The following is a 21,749-nucleotide window of genomic DNA, read 5'->3' on the forward strand; positions in this document are numbered from 1 at the left end:
CTGCATCGTCCCCGGCACAGCACCCCGCATCGGCCCCGGCACAGCACCCCGCATCGGCCCCGGCACAGCACCCCGCATCGGCCCCGGCACAGCACCCCGCATCGGCCCCGGCACAGCACCCCGCATCGGCCCCGGCACAGCACACCGCATCGGCCCCGGCACAGCACAGCACACCGCATCGGCCCCGGCACAGCACCCCGCATCGGCCCCGGCACAGCACCCCGCATCGTCCCCGGCACAGCACCCCGCATCGGCCCCGGCACAACACACCGCATCGGCAGCCCGCATCGCCCCCGGCACAGCACCAAACATCGGCCCCAGCACACCGCATCGGCCCAGGCACAGCACACCGCACCACTACTACTACTACCACAGCCACCACCACCACTACTACTACTACCACCGCCACCACCACCACTACTACTACCACAGCCGCCACCATCACCACCACTACTACTACCACAAACACCACTACTACTACTGCCACAGCCACCACCACCATCACTACTGCCACCACCACTACTACTACTACTACCACCGCCACCATCACCACTACCACTACTACTACTACTGCCACTACCACCACCGCCACCAGCACTACTACCACCACTACCACCATCACCACCACCACTACTACTACTGCCACTACCGCCACCAGCACTACTACCACCACTGCCTTTCTTTTTATATTTATTTATCCATTTACTTATTTTTAGGAAACAATCATTAAATAACAATGACTACACATTTTCCTCTAGAATATCTGATCTTCCTCTTGTTTTTTTTATTATTATTTCAGCCGCCTGCATTCCAAAAACTTGTTTTGTGACTGTCACTTGGCCTGGCTCTCTCAGCGGCCCACCATCGGGTTATTCACGCAGAATCAGGATGACAGAGCGCATCTCGGTCTGTCTCCGGTGCGGGGAGAGTTACAGATCATCAGGATTCCTGTAAGGATGAACTGTAACTCTCCCCGCACCGGAGAGAGACCGAGATGTACTCTGTCATCCTGATTCTGCTAGACCACGTTCTCCCGCCTCCACCACCCGCCCGCCATCTGTCTCCAGGGATGGACTGGGACAACAATTTGGCCCTGGACTTCATCCAGACTGGCCCACTTTAATTTTGCAAACACGCACAAACACAGTATATAAACTAGACACGGTACAGGAGATGGTCAGAGACTGCGGACATACTACAGGAGATGGTCAGAGACTGCGGACATACTACAGGAGATGGTCAGAGACTGCGGACATACTACAGGAGATGGTCAGAGACTGCGAACATACTACAGGAGATGGTCAGAGACTGCGGACATACTACAGGAGATGGTCAGAGACTGCGGACATACTACAGGAGATGGTCAGAGACTGCGGACATACTACAGGAGATGGTCAGAGACTGCGGACATACTACAGGAGATGGTCAGAGACTGCGGACATACTACAGGAGATGGTCAGAGACTGCGTTCATGGCTGAACCCAGTGTAACAGTATATAGTATCGCAGGGTTGCTCCACTCCATTTAAACCAGCTCTGTATAGGTCAAGGGGACCCTAAAAAGGGGGGGTTTCTATGTGACCAAAAGGGCGATTGACTTACAAGAAAAGTCTTGCACCCTTTAGTACACAGTGATGAAACGTATAGAGTGAAATCAACACAAAAATTATTATTTGAAGCTGTACCTCCAATAGGTACACCCCTGTGAAAAACGAGACACTATGTAAAAATAGTGTGGATCACGGACACAACTGTGCTCTAAACAGAGTCGGCAGTCTGGTGCAAAACTTGTATGGATGTCTAATGTACAAACCACCAATCATGTGTATATATAAGTGAAAATATATGATGTACAAAACACTCCAAAAGTTATGGTGTATATAAACAAAAAAACTGAAGGGAGTTACAGTGTGGAATCCAAAAAAAGCAGTTCTAAAAACAGTCCTCCAAGACAGATATTCCGCTAGCAATCAAGTGTGCCCCAATAAAGTGACATACACCCAATTCTGCAAAGAAACAAAGTCCTTGTGAGGAATATGGAGTCAATGCACATGTAAGTACTTCCAGTGTTGGGTGCAGCAAATATCCTCAAATACCCATGCAGGAAGTGCAAGGTGTGCCTTGATAATATACATGGGAGAAGGAAAACCATTTCTTTCCAGTCCAGTATTACTAGGATAGAATATCCCATGAAGCAGTTTTTTACGTGTGCCTCCACACACATAGTTTATCTGATCACCTGCCCTTGTGGAAAACAGTACATGGGTCGTACTATTCGCAGTTTTTCCACAAGGGTAGGTGAACATGTTGCAAAAATCAAGAAAGGATGTGACAAACATACGGTGCCCAGGCATTATTTACAGGTTCACAACAAATCACTGGAAGGCACCTCCTTCTTGATTATAGATAAATTCGTTCCACACTGGAGGGGTGAGCCAAGCACCAGAGGGGTTTCGAAGTTAGAGGTTTTTTGGATCTACTCGCTCAAAAGTTACGCCCCATTCGGACTTCCTGTCGAATGGGACGTAAATGCGTTCATTAATCAGTCCTAACTGTGGTATTGAGTATAATGGAGTCATATGGGTACATTCCATACATATAAATCAATTTTCCAAAAAAAAAAAAAATTCTTTATATAATTTTATATTTTTATAGCTTTTTATTGGTGTTTTCATGAATTAATTTTTATGATTCCGATGTTATGGACACATTTGTGTATTCTTTTGTAGACGCTTTGCTAGGTATCTTTGATGGGTTTTTATAGGATCCACCTCCGTGAGAATTTGCCTTTCCTCTTATCCATATAAAATCACATATATCTATGTCTATGATTGGCCATTACAGATGTCATTTGAGTGAGGGTGACTTAGGGTGATCTTCTTGCAACCCCGGTAGAATAGGTGCCGCCTTTGAGCATATGCATGATCTAGCCTGTCAAATGTCCAGAAGCGCCTGCATATTTATGCTGGTGGCTGCCGAGAGACATCCTGTGGAACGCATCGTGATACGCATCGTTGCCGCGCTGACGTCACGGCTTTGCGGAAAGGCTATTGAACGATGCCTATTGGCCGGCTAACCGCTACATCTCCTACCTATCACAAAGGAGGAGAGGGGGAGTGACTTAGTCACCCAAACACATCGCGCGTATTAACGCCAACCCCGCCCTAACACTTCCGGCCTTTGGATCGCAAATGAGGAACCATATTCATTGCAATGGAACGCACGCCGTTTGGGGCATGGCGGAGCAGATGGGGGCAATCACGGATCTGGATCTGAGGTATTTAATGCAGGGGGGTAGCGGAGGAAGGTCAGATACCCCAGTTGAAGTCCTTATAGCGACGAAACCGGTAGGGTGACCGTTCCATCGCATCCCCACTGCATTCTAAACTTTTGGAACACTCCTCACACCTATCCAAGGTGGGAGTTTGCTGCTATTTCTTCAGTTGCTGTTATTTTTATTGATTTTTTCAGTTGGCTGATTTTTTATTCAAGTGTGGCTTTTCAAGCTTTTTATGATTTTATTACATTTCCGGTCACGTGTGTGAATTTTGGAATTTGGAATGTTTTACTATTAAATAATAGTTTTACACTATGAGGAGCACCTCTTTTACATATGAATTGGGGTGTTTTTGGAGCAACTACTGACAGGCTGATCCCTGTTATTTCAATACCTCTGGACAAGCAAGTACATCTGTGACCATTTCTGGTTTGGACAAGTCGAGTGAGGACTCCTGGACCCAGACAGTCGGTCTATACAAGCGTGGTAAGAGTACCCACTCATCTATCTATATGTCCAGCACTGAAGATATTTGTATTTGAGGATATTTGCTCCACCCAACAATGGAAGTACTTACATGTGCATTGACTCCATATTACTCACAAGGACTTTGTTTCTTTGCAGAATTGGGTGTATGTCACTTTATTGGGGCACACTTGATTGCTAGCGGAATATCTGTCTTGGAGGACTGTTTTTAGAACTGCTTTTTTTGGATTCCACACTGTAACTCCGTTCAGTTTTTTTGTGTATATACACCATAACTTTTGGAGTGTTTTGTACATCATATATTTTCACTTATATATACACATGATTGGTGGTTTGTACATTAGACATCCATACAAGTTTTGCACCAGACTGCCGACTCTGTTTAGAGCACAGTTGTGTCCGTGATCCACACTATTTTTACATAGTGTCTCGTTTTTCACAGGGGTGTACCTATTAGAGGTACAGCTTCAAATAATAATTTTTGTGTTGATTTCACTCTATACGTTTCATCACTGTGTACTAAAGGGTGCAAGACTTTTCTTGTAAGTCAATGGTCACATAGAAACCCCCCCTTTTTAGGGTCCCCTTCTTTTCTCATTGTTTTAGGCGCTACATTTTTTCACATTTTTATCACCTTACATCCATATGGTATGTTGGCAGCCTGATTCACAACACTATTTGGTTTGCGCATTATTGTATATACACTTACTTGGCATTGTGTTTCTCCTTCCTTGCGCCCCCATTCAGCCCCACTCCAGCACCCGGGTAGTCAAATGTGGCGGGCTGGAGGGTTACACTGCCTGCTGACTGGCTGTGGATGTGTGGGATGAGCAGAGCAAGACCTCGCTTATACACAGTACTCTCATAAGCATCAGTCAGCAGAGCGCAGAAACTCGGGGCTGTCACTGAAAATTGGCCCATTGATGGACCAGCGCACCGGGAATCTCCCGGTAGTCCCTATGGCCAGTCCATCCCTGTCTGTCTCCAGTGCGGGGAGAGTTACAGATCATCAGGATTCCTGATGATCTGTAACTCTCCCCGCAACGGAGACAGACTGAGATGCGCTCTGCCATCCTGATGAACTGTACTCTCCCCGCACTGGAGACAGATGGCGGGCGGGTGGTGGAGGCGGGAGAACGGGGACTAGCACCTAGCAAGACAATAGCACCGGGAGAACGGCTGCTAGCACCTAGCAGGGAGGAGTTGGAGAGTGACAAGGGGACACCACCTCTATGGGCGGCATAGCCCGCCCACTCTCGGTTTTCAACTGCGGCGATTGTTCAGCCCAGCCTCCTGGGATTGATGACACACATCTCCCAGGAGGCATAGCAGCGCTGGATGCGGCGGCGAGGCCATTCCGCCACGGCGGGAGAAACAGTGGAAAAAAATCTGTGACTTTAAAAAAAAAACAAAAAAAACATGCCAAATACATTTAAGGGGACAGTGTTAAATAAAATGCTGTTATGTTGTAAAATAGGGTGGAACTCCGCTTTAAGGACCTGCTCATGTATATGTACGTCAGTTTTTTAAAGATGGCTATCTCGGCAACGGCAGCAGCTGCTGCCACAACCGAGGTATCCATTGTTAGCATGAGCGGTCCTGTAAATGATTACGGCGGTCTCCGCGGCGGATTCGTCTTTTTGACCCCAGATCTCATATTTAAGAGGACCTGTCATGCTTTTTTCTATTACAAGGGATGTTTACATTCCTTGTAATAGGAATAAAAGTGATTACATTTTTTATTTTATTTTTTCAGTGCAAAAAATAATAAAATAAATAAAAAAAATTATTTTTAAAGCGTCCCGACGAGCTCGCGCGCAGAAGCGAACGCATACGTGAGTAGCGCCCGCATATGAAAATGGTGTTCAAACTACACAAGTGAGGTATCACTGCGATCGTTCGAGCGAGTGCAATAATTCTAGCCCTAGACCCACTCTGTAGCTCAAAAGATGCAACCTATAGAATTTTTTAAACGTCGCCTATGGAGATTTTTAAGGGTAAAAGTTTGACGCCATGCCACAAGCGGGCGCAATTTTTAAGCGTGACATGTTGGGTATCATTTTACTCGGCGTAACATTATCTTTCACAATATATAAAACAAATTGGGCCAAACTTATTGTTGTCTTATTTTTAATTAAAAAAAGTAATTTTTTTCCAAAAAAAGTGCGCTTGTAAGACCGCTGCGCAAATACGGTGTGACAAAAAGTATTGCAATGACCGCCATTTTATTCTCTAGGGTGTTAGAAAAAAAATATATATATAATGTTTGGGGGTTTTAAGTAATTTTCTAGCAAAAAAAACTGTTTTAGTCTTGCAAACACCAAATCTGAAAAACACCTAAGGTCCTTAAGTGGTTAAACGTTTTTTTTCCCACATTTCTTTAGTTGCCTCCTAGTTTATGGCCCAGTCCAAACTGATGTAATACATCTCACGTTTCTTCATGGACATTTGTTTTTCTTTTACCATGAGGAGGGGGAGCTTTCTCAGCTTGCACACCATCCTGCCTTAATGCCTGAGCCAAGGGCAGATTCCAAGATGTAAATGTCGCATGAATCATCTGCCCTTACACAAGATGGCTGTGGTTAGAAATGCTAGGGAAGTGGGTGTTTTTTAAAGTGAGTATGGAGACCTGGGTGGTAGGTTAGTTTGCTTTGAATAGTAAAAATGCATTGAATAGGATTTTTGGTTTGTGGTGCTCAGATGCAGTCAAGTTCTGCTTCAAAAGGTCAACCTCATCCTAATGTGGGAATTGAGTTTGCATGCCCTTTGAATTCATGTAAATGTTTGTATAAAATTGTGCCTATAAATACCTTATTTCAGATTGTTTCTGGCCAGTCACGTGACCTCCCGCTGCTCTCCTCCCCCATTCTAAAGGGCAACAGCGAGGGGCCAAGATTCCCATCTGATGTCAGCCGTACATGGAAATCGATGAACTGCCGCACTCCGGATAAACTTGAGAAAGTTGTCTTTATTGATAAAAGTAAGACATGTACATCCAAAGATACAGTCACATAAGGGGACAGCCGACGCGTTTCGCACACAGTTAGTGCTTAGTCATGGCTGACTAAGCACTGTGTGCGAAACGCGTCGGCTGTCCCCTTATGTGACTGTATCTTTGGATGTACATGTCTTACTTTTATCAATAAAGACAACTTTCTCAAGTTTATCCGGAGTGCGGCTGTCCATCGATTTCCATGTTTTCCATGTCTGCCTAGTGCATTGCCAGCACCTTAAACTCCTGGGAGGTTCCTCCAATTGTCTGCTAAAGATCCACCTGGACCGGTGACTCCCTTTTGATGTCAGCCGTAGCCCTTCGATTGGGTGGAGGAAAATGGCCGGCGATCACATGACCGGCCTGAAACTATCTAAAATAAGGTATTTACAGGCACAATTTTATACAAACCTGTACAATGTGTAGGATGGATTAGTAGAACAAAGGGGCTGGTAGTAATATTTATTTAACTTTACTGCCAGCTACTAATAGCGGCAGGAGGGAGGGGGGGGGGCTGTCGGGGCAGCACACACACAGGAGCTGGGAGAGAGGAGAGCAGTGGGATAACGGTGGCACGTAACCTGACCACAGTGATCATGAATCAGCAGACATGATTACACAGAGGAACATGCATGATTAACCAGATTTTTTTACAGCACATAGAGCAACAGATTAGACAGCACAAGCACTGTGCTGGTTTAACATGCTAAAGGGGAACAGAATTGTTATTGGGTGTCCCAATAGCAAGCTGAGGGCACTGAACATGAGGGAAGGGCCAGGAGCTTCAGACAGGAACCCGAGAAAAGGAGGATCTAGACTGCCCTGTGCAAAACTACTGCACAGAGCAGGTAAGTGTAACCATTAGGGGTGCAACGAATCAAAAAACTTACGGTTCGGATGAGCAAAAAAAAAAAAAAAAAATTCGTACCGTGGCTCAAGCACTTTCAGCATGTGTTTAAAGCCCTCATTTTGCACCACCGAATTCATTTTCGCTTTCGTTGTCACTCCTGTCAGTGAAACACCAGGGTGATGTCGCTTCATGCGTGGCAATGCTTGATGTGTTTTCACTGTCATATGGCTTTCATGTGCCTACACACCGTCACGGTTTTATCCATTAACCTCTTTCCTTCATCATTATATTTGACAGGGAAGCCAAAATGCTCCCATACATGGGATTTAAATGATGCGGGGCGTTCAAGCTCCTCTGTTGGCCATGACCACAACTTTTTTTTTTTTTTAATCTGCGGATCAAGTGTGTGCGGTTCGGATCAATATCTTCGGTTCGGATCAATATCTTCGGTTCGAATCAATGATGATCCGTTGCACCACTAGTAACCATGTTTTTTTTTATTTTGTTATTAAAACAACAGACATTACAATCACTTTAACTATAAAGACTTGTGTGAGAAAGAGAAACTGCTACCAAGAGCCTACAATAAAAAAAAGCAAGTCTTAATGTTTATTAAAACAGAAAGCTTGGTAGTTAGAAGTAATTTGAAAAATACGCATTTCTAAAATTAACTTCACAACATACAAAAAAGTATTTTACAGAAACAAGTAAAAAGTTTTAGGGAACTTTCATACTGGTTTGCTTCAAAACTGCCTGTAAAAAGTCTATGTGCTAAAAGAGTTTTTTGCAGACTGTGCGGTGCTGTTTTTAAAGGACAAACTGCACCAAAAACACTTACTAGGGGGCTTGTGATGCGGTTCCATCCATATAAATGGGGAGGAGAGTCTTGGGTGCAGTTATTTTTAGGAATGCACCTAAATTTCGGCTGAAAATTGTGTTTTCAGCACAAACACGCCGATAATGGAGCCGAAAATGGGGTGGGGCTGGGCCCTGACGCCACCCAGTACGGGGGTGTCATTCTGGAGCATGCCTGTCCCACCCCAGCAGTCCTCTTCTCGATGAGGCAGCTGAAAGCAAAACCGTGCTCTATGGAGGAAAGCTGTCAACATACCATGTTAAGGAGCAGCTTGTCGGTATGATCAGTGGGAGGAGCATTATCAGTGTGCAGTGCAGCGGGGGGGGGGGGGGGGGGTTAAAAGTGCAGGACTGGTTGTCTGACATGCTGTTCGAAGCAGTGAGCCCGCTTGGTGAAGCTTACGGTTACTGTAAGCTTCACCAAGCAGACTCACTGTTTCTAACAGCATGTCAAACAACAAGTCCTGCACTTTTAACCCCCCGCTGAGCTGCACACTAATAATGCTCCTCCCGCTGATCATGACGACAAGCTGCTCCTTAACGCTGTGTGCCGACAGCTTTCCTCCATAGATGGAGCACTGTTCTTGGCTTTGCCTTGCTAACACTGCCCTGTCCTGATCCTGTCTGACATACTAGGGCAGGCTGCATGATGGGCACTGGTGAGGCACAGTCAGGCTGCATGATGGGCACTGGTGAGGCACAGTCAGGCTGCATGATGGGCACTGGTGAGGCACAGTCAGGCTGCATGATGGGCACTGGTGAGGCACAGTCAGGCTGCATGATGGGCACTGGTGAGGCACAGTCAGGCTGCATGATGGGCACTGGTAGGCTGCTGTGCACAGGTGAGGCATAGGCAGGCTGCATGATGGGCACTGGTAGGCTGTTGGGCACTGGTATGCTGCATTTAATGGACACTGGTGAGGCTGCATTGATCTCCTGTACCACATCTGAAGTCTTTGACCATCTCCTGCACCACGTCTGCTTGAGGTGCACCGCATGGACATTTTGCTAATACTATTAGCAATGTGTGATATAAAAATGTATACGTTCTATTTAAAATATAAAAAATAAATTTTTATTTAAAATATATATAAACATTTATTTTTATTTTCTTAAAACAGTCATTTTCGGTATCGGTTTTCGGCCTAGTGTATTTTCCATTTTCGGCACCAAAAAAGGGGATTTTTTAATACAGCTTACCTGTAAAATCCTTTTCTTGGAGTACATCACGGGACACAGAGTGGCATATTCATTACTATGTGGGTTATATGGAGTACCTTCAGGTGATGGACACTGGCAATCTTAAACAGGAAGTCCCCTCCCTATATAACCCCCTCCCATAGGAGGAGTCCCTCAGTTTTGTAGCAAGCAGTATGCCTCCCAAAATGTTTCCCATAAGAGGGGTGGGAGCTCTGTGTCCCGTGATGTACTCCAAGAAAAGGATTTTACAGGTAAGCTGTATTAAAAAATTCCCTTTTCTTTATCGTACATCACGGGACACAGAGCGGCATATTCATTACTATGTGAGATGTCCCAAAGCAATGCTTACAATGAGGGGAGGGAGACATCTCAACCAGGAGATCTAATTCAGAAAGTATTCTTTAAATCATAATAAATCCAAATTAAATCCAACAAAAAATTAATTAATCTGATTAATTCAATTCATTCATTAACTAACCAAGGGTGCCCCCGGATCTCGAGGATCTTAAATCGCAGCCTGCAGCACTGTTTGTCCGAAGGCTGTGCCGGCCCTTCTTCTTACGTTCAATTAGTAAAATCTTGTGAACGCGTGGACCGATGATCAGGTTGCTGCCTTGCAACCTGAGCCATAGAGATCTGGTGGTGTGCTGCCCAGGAGGCGCTCATGGCCCTAGTAGAATGGGCCTTAACTGAATAAGGAGGGGGCAAGCCCTTCAAGCCGTAGGCCTGACTAATTAACTGCTTAATCCATCTAGTGATGGTAGCTCTTGCCGTAGCCTGACCCTTTAGGGTCCTTCCGGCAGGATGAACAATGTATCCGTCCTATGAGTCTTTCTGTAGTTTTCAGGTAGACCTTCATGGCCCTGACAATATCCAAGGTGTGCAGCAAGCCTTCCCTTCTAGAAGTGTGCTTCTGGAAAAAAAGGATGGGAAAATCAAATCCTGATTCCAGAGAAAACTGGACACCGCCCTAGACAGAAAATACGGATGCGGCCGAAGAACCACCCTGTCTTTATGCAAATTGAGGCATGGTTCTTACAAGACAAGGCTGCCAGCTCTGATCTTGTTCTAGCGGAAGCCCTAGCAACCAAAAAATTACCAACTTCCCAGTCAGTAAAACCAACGGAACCTCTGCCAGAGGCTCAAAGGGCTGCTTTGCAGAGCTGACAACACAAGATTCAAATCCCACGGACAAACCGGAGATTAGATGGGGGGATTAATGCATAGGATCCCCTGTAAAAGGCTTTAACCAAAAAGTGCGTGGCCAACGACCAACAAAACCATACTGATAAGGCAGAAATCTGTCCTTTAATAGCATTCCAAGGTCAAATCCTCATCTATTCTTATCTGGAGAAAAACGCAATACCACGGCAATGGTGTATTTGCGTGGAAGTCATCTCTGGGAGTCATACCAGCTTCCGTAGGCCCTCCCGACCCTGTAGTAAATTACTCTGGAGACTGGTTTACTAGCCTTAATCAGAGTAGAAATAACCTGGCTAGACAGGCCCCTACCCCTGAGGATCAGGGATTCAGCCGCCAAGCCGTCAAATTTAGATGCCGTAAGGCAGGGTGGAGTATCGGACCCTGAGAGAGTAGGTCTGGACGAAGTGGGACGGTCCAAGGTTCCCCCACTGACATTCTCACGATCAGTGAGTACCACGACCTCCGAGGCCATGCTGGGGCTATCAGAATGACAGGCCTGCTCTCCGCCCTGATCCTGCGCAGCAGGCGGGGCAGCATCTGTAACGGGGGGAAGGCGTACAGCAGACTAAACGGATGCCAAGGACAAACCAATGCATCGGTTCCACAGGCCAGAGGGTCCCTAGATCGGGACACGAACTTGTTCAGCTTCCTGTTGAACCTAGATGCCATGATGTCCACATCCGGAAATCCCCATTTCTGGCAGATTTCCTGAAAGACTTGGGGATGGAGAGACCACTCCCCTGAAATCAGCTGCTGGCGACTCAAGAAGTCTGCCTGTAAATTATCCACCCCTGGGATAAAAACCGCCGAGATGCATGGTACATGCGCTTCTGCCCATAGAAAAATTAAGCTCACTTCCCTTTGGGCGGCTCGACTCTTCGTGCCCCCTTGGTGGTTTATATATGCCACCGCCGTGGCATTGTCGGACTGCACTCTCACCGGAGACCCTTGCAGCTTGGATGTCCAGGCTTTTAAAGCTAGGCGTGCCGCCCTGATCTCCAAGACATTGATTGGCAGCCGTCTTTCCGACTCTGCCCAAATCCCCTGCTGGATCTGCCCATCCAAGACCGCTCCCCAGCCTTTCAGGCTGGCATCTGTGGTTATCAACTTCCAGATGATGGGACTGAACGATTTTCCCTTTAGGAGGTTCAGAGGTTTTAACCACCAGCAGAGACTTTGCCGGACCTTTGATGGAAGGGTCAACGGAAGATCCAGGGCTTGTGGATCTTTGTTCCAGGCTGACAGGATGGTTGTCTGCAGGATACGAGTGTGGGCCTGAGCATATGGCACCGCCTCGAAGGTGGCCACCATCTTTCCTAGTAATCTCATGCACAAACGGATAGTGGGCTGCCTTTTGCTTAGCACTAACTGGATCAATTGTTTGATCCCCCTGAATTTCTCTACGGGGAGAAACACCCTTTGCTGCTTTGTGTCTAGCAGCATGCCAAGGTATTCTAATCGCCTTGCAGGCTGCAAAGCCGATTTTTCTTGGTTTAGAACCCAACCAAATACCTTGAGGTACTGAACCGCCAGGGCTACTGCTCGACTCAGGTCTGAAGCAGAGTGATCTATGACCAGGAGGTCGTCCAAATAGGCCAGGATCAAGACTCCCTGGGTCCTCAGACTGGCCAAGATGGGGGCCAGGACCTTTGTAAACACACAGGGGGCCGTAGCCAACCCGAAAGGGAGAGCCACAAATTGATAGTGGCACCCCGCGACAGCAAAACGTAGGAACTTTTGATGCCCTTGGAAAACTGGAACATGAAGATATGCATCCTTTATGTCTATTGAGGCCAAAAAATCGTTCGGCTGCAACGCTGCGGCGGCAGAGCGTATGGATTCCATCCGAAAGGACTGGATCCTCAGGTAAGAGTTTAGAATTTTTAGATCCAGGATGGGCCTTACATCGCCATTGGGTTTCGGAACGATAAACAGATTGGAGTAAAAGCCTAGCTTGTGCTCCTGAACGGGTACCTCTATGATTACCCTTTGATCTAGAAGACGATCCAAGGCTGATAGCAAGGCAGCCTTCTTTGCCGGATCGCTTGGAATCCTTGATTCCTGAAAATGCGGAGGGGGGAACTCCCGAAATTCTATCTTGTAGCCAGTCGCCACTAAGGAAAGAACCCATTTGTCGGGGATCTTGGCTTCCCAAACCTTTGCAAAGAATCGAAGCCTTCCCCCCACCTGATTGAGTGGAGGCGCCCCTTCATAAGGCTGACTTGGGAGCCGGTTTAGCTGGTTTGCGGAACCATGGTCTTTTACCACCAGCGGCCTGTCCCTGCGACTTATTAGCAAAGTTTGATCGTGCGGGAGGCCGTCGATACTGCCTGGGGCCAGAGGGCCCTGGGGCTGGGGATTGCTGCCGCTTGAATGTTGGGCCTCAAAATCTTTTTTTGACTGGTAAAAGAGTACTCTTGCCACTTGATATTGTCTGTATGTATTTATCAAGATCTTCCCCAAAAAGCCTTCCTCCTCGGCCGACCAATTCTTTAGCCACAAGAGCCGCCGCATATGTACCAGAAACAGCGACAGGCGGGAAGCCTGTTGGATGGAGTCCTTTATGGCATCCACCGCAAAACACAGAGCTCTAGGGAGGTCGGCCAGATCCTGCGCTTGCTGAGCCGGGAGCTCCCTTAACATCTGTTTTGTCTGGTCTTTTAACGCCTGACAAACCCCTATAGCAGCAACTGCCGGTTGCACGACTGCTCCTGCTGTAGAAAAAGATGCTTTCAAAAGGGTCTCTAACCGCTTATCAACCGGATCCTTGAACATTTGTATGTTCTCTACCGGACAGGTTAAAGACTTATTTACGGAGGAGACCGCTGCATCCACAGCAGGAAGCACCCATTTTTTAGAAAAACTCTCCTCCATGGGGTACAGAACAGAAAACCTCTTTGGAGGCACAAAAATTCTATCGGGCCGAACCCAATCTTGAAAAATCACGTTCTCCAACAAGGGGTGAAGCGGAAAGACTGCGTTACTAAATGGTGCTTTCAAGGAGCCCAAGGACGATACAGCAGGAAACTGAGGCTCTGGTAAAGGCAGTTTAAAAGCTGAACGGACCATATCCGTTAGAGACTGAACCCACAGACCTTCTGCTTGGGAGACCGAAAAAGGTTCCTCAATAGTGGACTCCTCCATATCTGAACCTTCTAGGTTCTGCTCGGTTAGGTCTTCCTGGGATTCAAACTCCTCAGGGGAGAGAACCTCAACTTCTGAGGACACCAATTTAGGCGACGGAGACCCATCTCTCTTTGTTCCTGTAAGAGAATTATTAAGAAGCATTGTCAATCTCTGTTCTAACCCGTCCAGGGAGACAGCTAGCATCTCGGGTGTAACAAACACCGGAGCAGGTAGAATGGGGCCAGCCGCAGCACCCACCACACCTGATGGGTCCTAAAAGGTGGCGTCAGTTAATTTCTCAGGAGAGAACAAACCCGGCATGGCCTGACCAAGATCCTCAGAACTAGAGGGGGAACCCTTCTGTTTTTTTGCATTTTTAGCATTCTTAGTCCCCGAACCTTTAGGGCCCATGATACAACACTGAGGCACTCCGCTAGCAACAACTGACTGTTGTAGCAAGGAGAAAAAAAAAGGAAATATATAGCTTAAGGCAGGAAAAAAATATCCCCTTAAGGCCAAAGGAAGGCAGTGCTCACACCTTCCTTCTATATTAACCCCCCCCCTTTTTTTTTTATATATATATATTTATTTTATATATCTTTTTTTTTTTTTTTTTTTTTACAGGCACTGTTCCTTTAGGAAAAACACTGTGTTAATAGCCAACCTGCTGCTAGAGACTCTTGGCTTTAAAGAAAAACAAAAAAAGGCTTTTAGCTTCCTTTTTTTTTTTTTTTCAGGTCAGTGGGGAGCCTAGCTCCAGACCAACAGGTCTCTTTACCGCCACCAGGTGTCGCTCGACCGCCGCTCTGTGCCCCGTTCTGTGTCCCTCCAGCCAGCAGATGCTTCTCACACTGACCGGAGGACAGTTTGTCAGCCGAGATATAGCGAGGGGAACGCCCCCTCCTCCTTGCTGACGCTGCTACGGTCCCCGCCTCTTCCGTGCGCGCCCCTATATTGCGCGCGACACCAACACGAGGAGAGACAGCAACGCCAGCGGCGTGACAGGACACAGCCGCTTGGCCGCAACGCAACACCTGACAAGGCAAGTCTCTGGCCATCTTACAGCACAGCTTGAGCCAGGAAAACACGGGGGTGGGCTGATCCTTGTTAGTCCCAGGGAACCAGGAAAGGAGCCCCTAACCCCCAAAGCCATGCGGAGCAGCGAGCATACATATAAATATATATATAATGGCAAACACATTTGTTAGTGGAGGGGGATACACTAGAATGTGGGAGGTAACCATCCTGTCTAGCAGACATATTGGAAAAAAGTCGCCCATGCAGAGCATCCCAGGCTGTCCCAACTAGATTTCCCCCACTGAGGGACCTGTCGACGAACCAAGTTCCGCAGGCCCCTCTCTTACCTGCTCCACGCTGCAGGGTATTGCAAAAGCAAGAGGCCCAATCTTCCCCCATCTCCGCGGGTTCTGTACCAGACCTTCAGGGACCCGGGTCCTGGCAGGAACCCCACTGCCCTGGACCTATACAGCACCCTGGCAACAGCGCCTTTTGGACTTTAGAAAGTTCAAAGTTCTGGGCCCAGGGTCCAGCCCTCCGAAGAGAGGCATTATAGGCAAAACCCCACGACTTGGGGCCCGGGTACTGTCCACCTTGGCTCTGAGGCACTTTGGACAGATCCGGTATAGTCTACCTAGTCCCAAGGACATGGAGGCAAACTAATTCGTGACCAACACCTAAGACACTGGCGAAAAAACTGAGGGACTCCTCCTATGGGAGGGGGTTATAATGGTAGGGGACTTCCTGTTTAAGATTGCCAGTGTCCATCACCTGAAGGTACTCCATATAACCCACATAGTAATGAATATGCCGCTCTGTGTCCCGTGATGTACGATAAAGAAAACCCATTCGGTGCACCCCTAGTTATTTTAGCTCCCCAAACATACACCATAGATGCTGCAAACAGGATTTGTTTGCACTGCAATGGAAGTGCACTGCCCCAGTGTGAAAACATTTATTGATTTTAAAGGAAGCGTTTTTTTTGAGTTTTTCCAGCACTTTTTTTTTTTAAAGTGTTTGAAAAACTCCTCAGTGTGAAAGGGCCCCTTAATGCTGCAGCATTTATTTAGAACACTACATTGCACCTTTCCTACTAATAAACCCATTAAGGAAACAGATTCATACTTACAATTGCTTCTCCACTAGATGCGACCCTGCATGCCGCTGCGCCTGTTGGACATTTAACACCAACAACCTCATTTAAAGGCTGACATAAACTTAGGTAAAAGACTGCAGAATCTGACTCCTCACTCTGCAGGACCTCATAGTAACCCACGTGCTTCGTCAAAGGACCCAGATTAATAGTGGAGGTGCCATTCTGCACTGAGCATTCAACCTGAGAAAAAGAAATAAAGGATCACCAGACAATGAACAACTGCAGTTTGGATCCAATATACAACACATGCTAGGAAAAATAATATGCACACCTTTTTCTCACAGACCAGAGACGTGTGCCATGTGAACTGCCAGGTACACGTGTCTTCACTGAAGGACACAAAGGATGGAAGGCTGCCAGCAGCTGGGTCTGATCCACACACAAAGGTGAAAACACTCTGGTGTTTAAATGATGGGTTCTTGCTGCATACATCACCATCTTTATAAACTAGCCTCAGCATCTTATCTGTGTAGGTGAGAAGGCTCTGGGCCTTTCCTGCATTCAAGTGCTTTCCACCTTCTGATACGCACACACCTACAGACAAAAAAAAAAATTGATATATATATATATATATATATATATATATATATATATATATATATATATAAAAAACGTTTCAATATTTTTTTTTAAAATAAATATTCAAATCATAAGAAATACCAAATATTCTACTTTCAGATGCGCTGCCCTGGAACTGGTATACAGCCAAATCAGCAGCCATTTGGATGTACAAATTAAACCTGAGAGTTTGTACTTTCAGCCCATATCTTTAACTATAGCTTGAAAATGTTTTGGTAAATACCTGAAAAAAAAAAACTAATTGTGCCTGTGTCCAAATATATATGAATAAAAAACTTGCCGCTCCAGGTGAATTAGCTCTGCTTAATAGGAACTCCGGTCAAGTGTTGGCCTCGGCCTGAATAGAAGAAATGGCTGCACATCGATAGAAATTAAAATGCCATTTATTGATCACCAAAATTACATCAAAGGACACCAACACACAAGTCTTGTAGACGTGTTTCACACAGTTCAATTGTAACAGTAATGATTAGGCACAATTGTAATTATATACATATATGTATATATAAACCTAATTGTAATTATATATATATATATATATATATATATATATATATATATATATATATATATATATATATATATATATATATATATATATATATATATATAACCAATCACAAAATTTTCATTTAACCACTTAAGGACCGGACCAATATGCTGCTAAATGACCCAAGGGGTTTTTACAATTCGGCACTGCGTCGCTTTAACAGACAATTGCGCCGTCGTGCGACGTGGCTCCCAAACAAAATTGGCGTCCTTTTTTCCCCCCACAAATGGAGCTTTCTTTTGGTGGCATTTGATCACCTCTGCGGTTTTTATTTTTTGCGCTATAAACAAAAATAGAGCGACAATTTTGAAAAAAATTCAATATTTTTTACTTTTTGCTATAATAAATATCCCTCAAAAACATATATAAAATTTTTTTTTCCCTCAGTTTAGGCCGATACGTATTCTTCTACCTATTTTTGGTAAAAAAAAAAATCGCAATAAGCGTTTATCGATTGGTTTGCGCAAAATTTATAGCGTTTACAAAATAGGGGATAGTTTTATTATTATATATTTTTTTTACTACTAATGGCGGCGATCAGCGATTTTTTTCGTGACTGCGACATTATGGCGGACACTTCGGACAATTTTGACAAATTTTTGGGACCATTGTCATTTTCACAGCAAAAAATGCATTTAAATTGCATTGTTTATTGTGAAAATGACAGTTGCAGTTTGGGAGTTAACCACAGGGGGTGCTGTAGGAGTTAGGGTTCACCTAGTGTGTGTTTACAACTGTAGGGGGGTGTGGCTGTAGGTCTGACGTCATCGATTGTGTCTCCCTATAAAAGGGATCACTCGATCGATGCAGCCGCCACAGTGAAGCACGGGGAAGCCGTGTTTACATATGGCTCTCCCCGTTCTTCAGCTCAGGGGAGCGCTCGCGAGGGGGCGGCTAGAAACGAATAGCAGCGCCCTCGTCCCGGATCGCTCCTGAAGCCACGGGAACCGCCACATGTACCGGGGGGGGGGGGTCCCGATCGGACCCCCGAGCCATGTGCCTGTCCGTGCCATTCTGCCGACGTAAATGTACATGCGGCGGTCCGGAAGTGGTTAAGATTTAAAGGGGTTGTAAAGTTAAAATACATTTTTCTTAAATAGCTTCCTTTACCTTAGTGCAGTCCTCCTTCACTTACCTCATCCTTCGATTTTGCTTTTAAATGTCCTTATTTCTTCTGAGAAATCCTCACTTCCCGTTCTTCTGTCTAACTACACACAGTAATGCAAGGCTTTCTCCCTGCTCCCTGGTGTGGAGTGTCGTACTTGCCCTCTTCCTTGGACTACAGGAGAGTCAGGACACTCTCTATGTTGCAGATAGAGAAAGGAGCTGTGTTAGGGGGCGTCCTGACTCTCCTGTAGTCCAAGGGAGGGGGCGAGCACAACACTCCACACCAGGGAGAAAGCCTTGCATTAATGTGTGGCGTTAGACAGAACAGGAAGTGAGGATTTCTCAGAAGGAATAAGGACATTTAACCACTTCCATACCTGCCTATTTTGGCACTTCACTCCTACATGCAAAAATCATAATTTTTTCATCAGACACCCTAGGGAATTAAAATGGCAGTCATTGCAACTTTTTATCTCGCACGGTATTTGCGCAATAATTTTTCAAACGCCTTTTTTTGGGGGAAAAACAGTTTCATGAATTAAAAAATAACAAAAAACAGTAAAAGTTAGCCCAATTTTGTTGTATAATGAAAGATGAAGTTACGTCAAGTAAATAGATACCCAACATGTCACGCTTTAAAACTGTTGCACACTCATGGAATGCCGTCAAACATCAGTACTTAAAAATCTCCATAGGCATTGCTGCTTTTTTTTTTAACAGGTTACCAGTTTGGAATTACAGAGGAGGTCTAGTGCTAGAATTGTTGCTGGCGCTTTAACGCATGCGGCAATACCTCACGTGTGATGTGAACGGTGTTTACATATGTGGGTGGGACTTGCGTGTGTGTTCACACTTCTGAGCGCGAGCTACTGGGGATAGGGGCGTTTAAAAATAAAAAAATAAATATTAATTTTATTTTTTATTTTACCTTATTTATTAAATTTTTACACTTTTTTGTACATTTTTTTTTTTGATCACTTTTATTCCTATTACAAGGAATGTAAACATCTCTTGTAATAGGAATGGTTTGTGACAGGTACTCTTTATGGAGAGAGGCGGGGTCAATGAGACCCCACATCTCTCCTCCAGGCTGGAAAGCATGAGATTGTGAAAAGAAAAAAAAAAGAAAAAACACACGGATCTCATGCTTTCAGCCGCGATTGCAGCTTTGTTTACATTCCGCTTCCAGGGCGTGACGTCATAACATCGCGCACGGGCCTCCGACGATCATAGAGATGACTGGTGACCATCTGGTCACCAGTCATCTCTATGCCTCCCATCCGGCGCCGGCAGATCGTTTCTCCAGGTTTCCGATGGCACAGGAGAGCACGGAGAAGCACCGGATGGCGGCATGAGGGGGGTGATACAAGAACGATCAAGCGGCGGAACTGCCGCTATGATCATTCTTATGGTGCACAGAATTGCCGGCTGAAGAAATGGTTATCTGAATGATGCCTGTAGCTGCAGGCATCTTTCAAATATCGCCACTTAAAGTCCAGTATGTCATATGACGTCCTTGGGCGGGAAGTGGTTAAAAACAAAATGGAAGGATGAAGTAAGTGAAGGAGGACTGCACTAAGGTAAAGGAAGCCATTTAGGAAAAAAAAAAAAAAAAGTACTTTTACAACCCCTTTAAAGTATAACTAAAAGGCAAAGTTTTCTTTTAGCTGTATATATATATATATATATATATATATATATATATATATATATATATATATATATATATATATATATATATATATATATATATATATATATATATATATATATACACATATACACACACATACATATACACACACACATACACATCAATTCTGGCGACTATCATGATTTCCTCTTACTTCCTTTTGAGGCTATGGGACAGGAAGTGAAAGAAAATCTCCCAAATGAGGGCACACAGCCAGCAGTAAATATCAAATATTCTAAACCTCAGTCTAAAAAGATGTGCTTTTATTGTAGCATGTGTCCCTATCAGAGGAATTCACTCACATTCCCTGTTCTAATGCTCACCAAAACAGAATAGGGGACCCTTTTCTATATGTCCTGCCTGGCACCTGTTACCCACTCTGATGTGTTTGGTATGCCTAAAGAGTGAACAGGTTAAAACAAGCTGCAGAAGCAACCCCCCCTTATGCCCACTCGGTGTATCACAGGCTCTGCCAATCTTCCTCTGTAGCGGTGTTAATCTGGTTCGGGGGTTTTAGAAAAAAAATGGAAATCTCCCTAATGGGTCACAGATAGAGGGAAAAAAAGGCATGCTCCAAAAAAATGCCATGCAACCACCATGACATGAGTACAAGTAAGTGGCCAGGAAGTGGCTGACAAGAAGCTGCAGAAAGATCAGCAGCATTGAGCTGATCTAAGCATTTCACAAAAAGTGAGAGAGAGGAGAGTGCATGTGGTCAGCACTGTCCAGACAGAGGGTCAGGGGTCCTGAATCCTTAAAGGAAAGCTCAGTGCAGTATGAAAACTCCTCCTACAAGTTTTAATCAGTGCTCAGCCAGACACTGATAGAAGTCACAAGACTTCTATATAGTGCTGTTGAGAAAATGTATTTAGTTTCTATTTACTAATGATTGCATGTCCATGTACCTTTTTTGAAACTGATCCGATCTCCAGCGGCGGAATCGCTGCAAAAGAAAACAGCCGACAACGGCTGTGGAATGAATGAGGAGCGACGTCACCCATAGACCTACTATGGGGCTTCCGTTATTGGACGCGTTCTCTGCACCCACCTCCACAGCGAAGCCGCAGATGGCAGCTCAGTGTGGGATCGGATCGGTCTCAGAAAAGGTATGTATACGGATTTCTTCTTTACAGAGCTAGCTAGGTCAGTGCTAGATCGTGGATGTCTGTAGATTAAGTGATTTTAGTGTTAGGGTGGACTTCTACTTTAAGGGTGCGCTCACACTGGAACGGATTAACTGAACTGTGCCAGAGTTAAATTGTCTCTCATCCCCCGCTGGTCTGCGCTCACACTGGACTATAAGGAAATGTTCTTAGGCACACTTATTCTAGCCAGCCCAAAGTGATCCATGCTTCAATAGCTATGGATAGTTCTGTGCTCCAGCAAGGTGTGCAAACTATACCGGACCACAAGTGAACAATGTCTGGGACCACCAGTCCTGGGAACAGTACACTTAACCGATCCTGGATGTGGTTCAAAGCACTTACACTAAACAAACAAACCAGAACATGGGGACAAACTGTACCCAGAACCAGTCAGGAGTGGCAGTGTGACTGCACCCTTAGATTGCAGCTGGTATCTGTTGTGTAGCAGTGCCATGTGTTTTACAACAGATTAGAAAAGAACATTTCAACTGTCACCCACTCTCTATTCAGGGAA

The 21,749-nt window shown here is 45.4% G+C and overlaps 1 protein-coding gene across 2 annotated transcripts in view; it reads right to left on the minus strand.

Moving 5' to 3' along the window:
• Window positions 1-21,749, minus strand: part of IGF2R (insulin like growth factor 2 receptor) — a 274,566-nt gene that overhangs the window by 54,233 nt on the left and 198,584 nt on the right. For both annotated transcript variants that reach the window (XR_005748735.1, XM_040350930.1), the window contains exons 34-35: window positions 16,433-16,695; window positions 16,135-16,341 (exon numbers count right to left, since the gene is read on the minus strand). Coding sequence is in view for 1 of the 2 variants with exons in the window: in XM_040350930.1 (XP_040206864.1) it covers window positions 16,135-16,341; window positions 16,433-16,695 (470 nt within the window). In the remaining variant the exon portion in view is untranslated. The remainder of the gene's footprint in view (window positions 1-16,134; window positions 16,342-16,432; window positions 16,696-21,749) is intronic.

The sequence above is a fragment of the Rana temporaria genome, chromosome 4 (assembly GCF_905171775.1).
Source record: "Rana temporaria chromosome 4, aRanTem1.1, whole genome shotgun sequence".
NCBI lineage: Eukaryota > Metazoa > Chordata > Amphibia > Anura > Ranidae > Rana > Rana temporaria.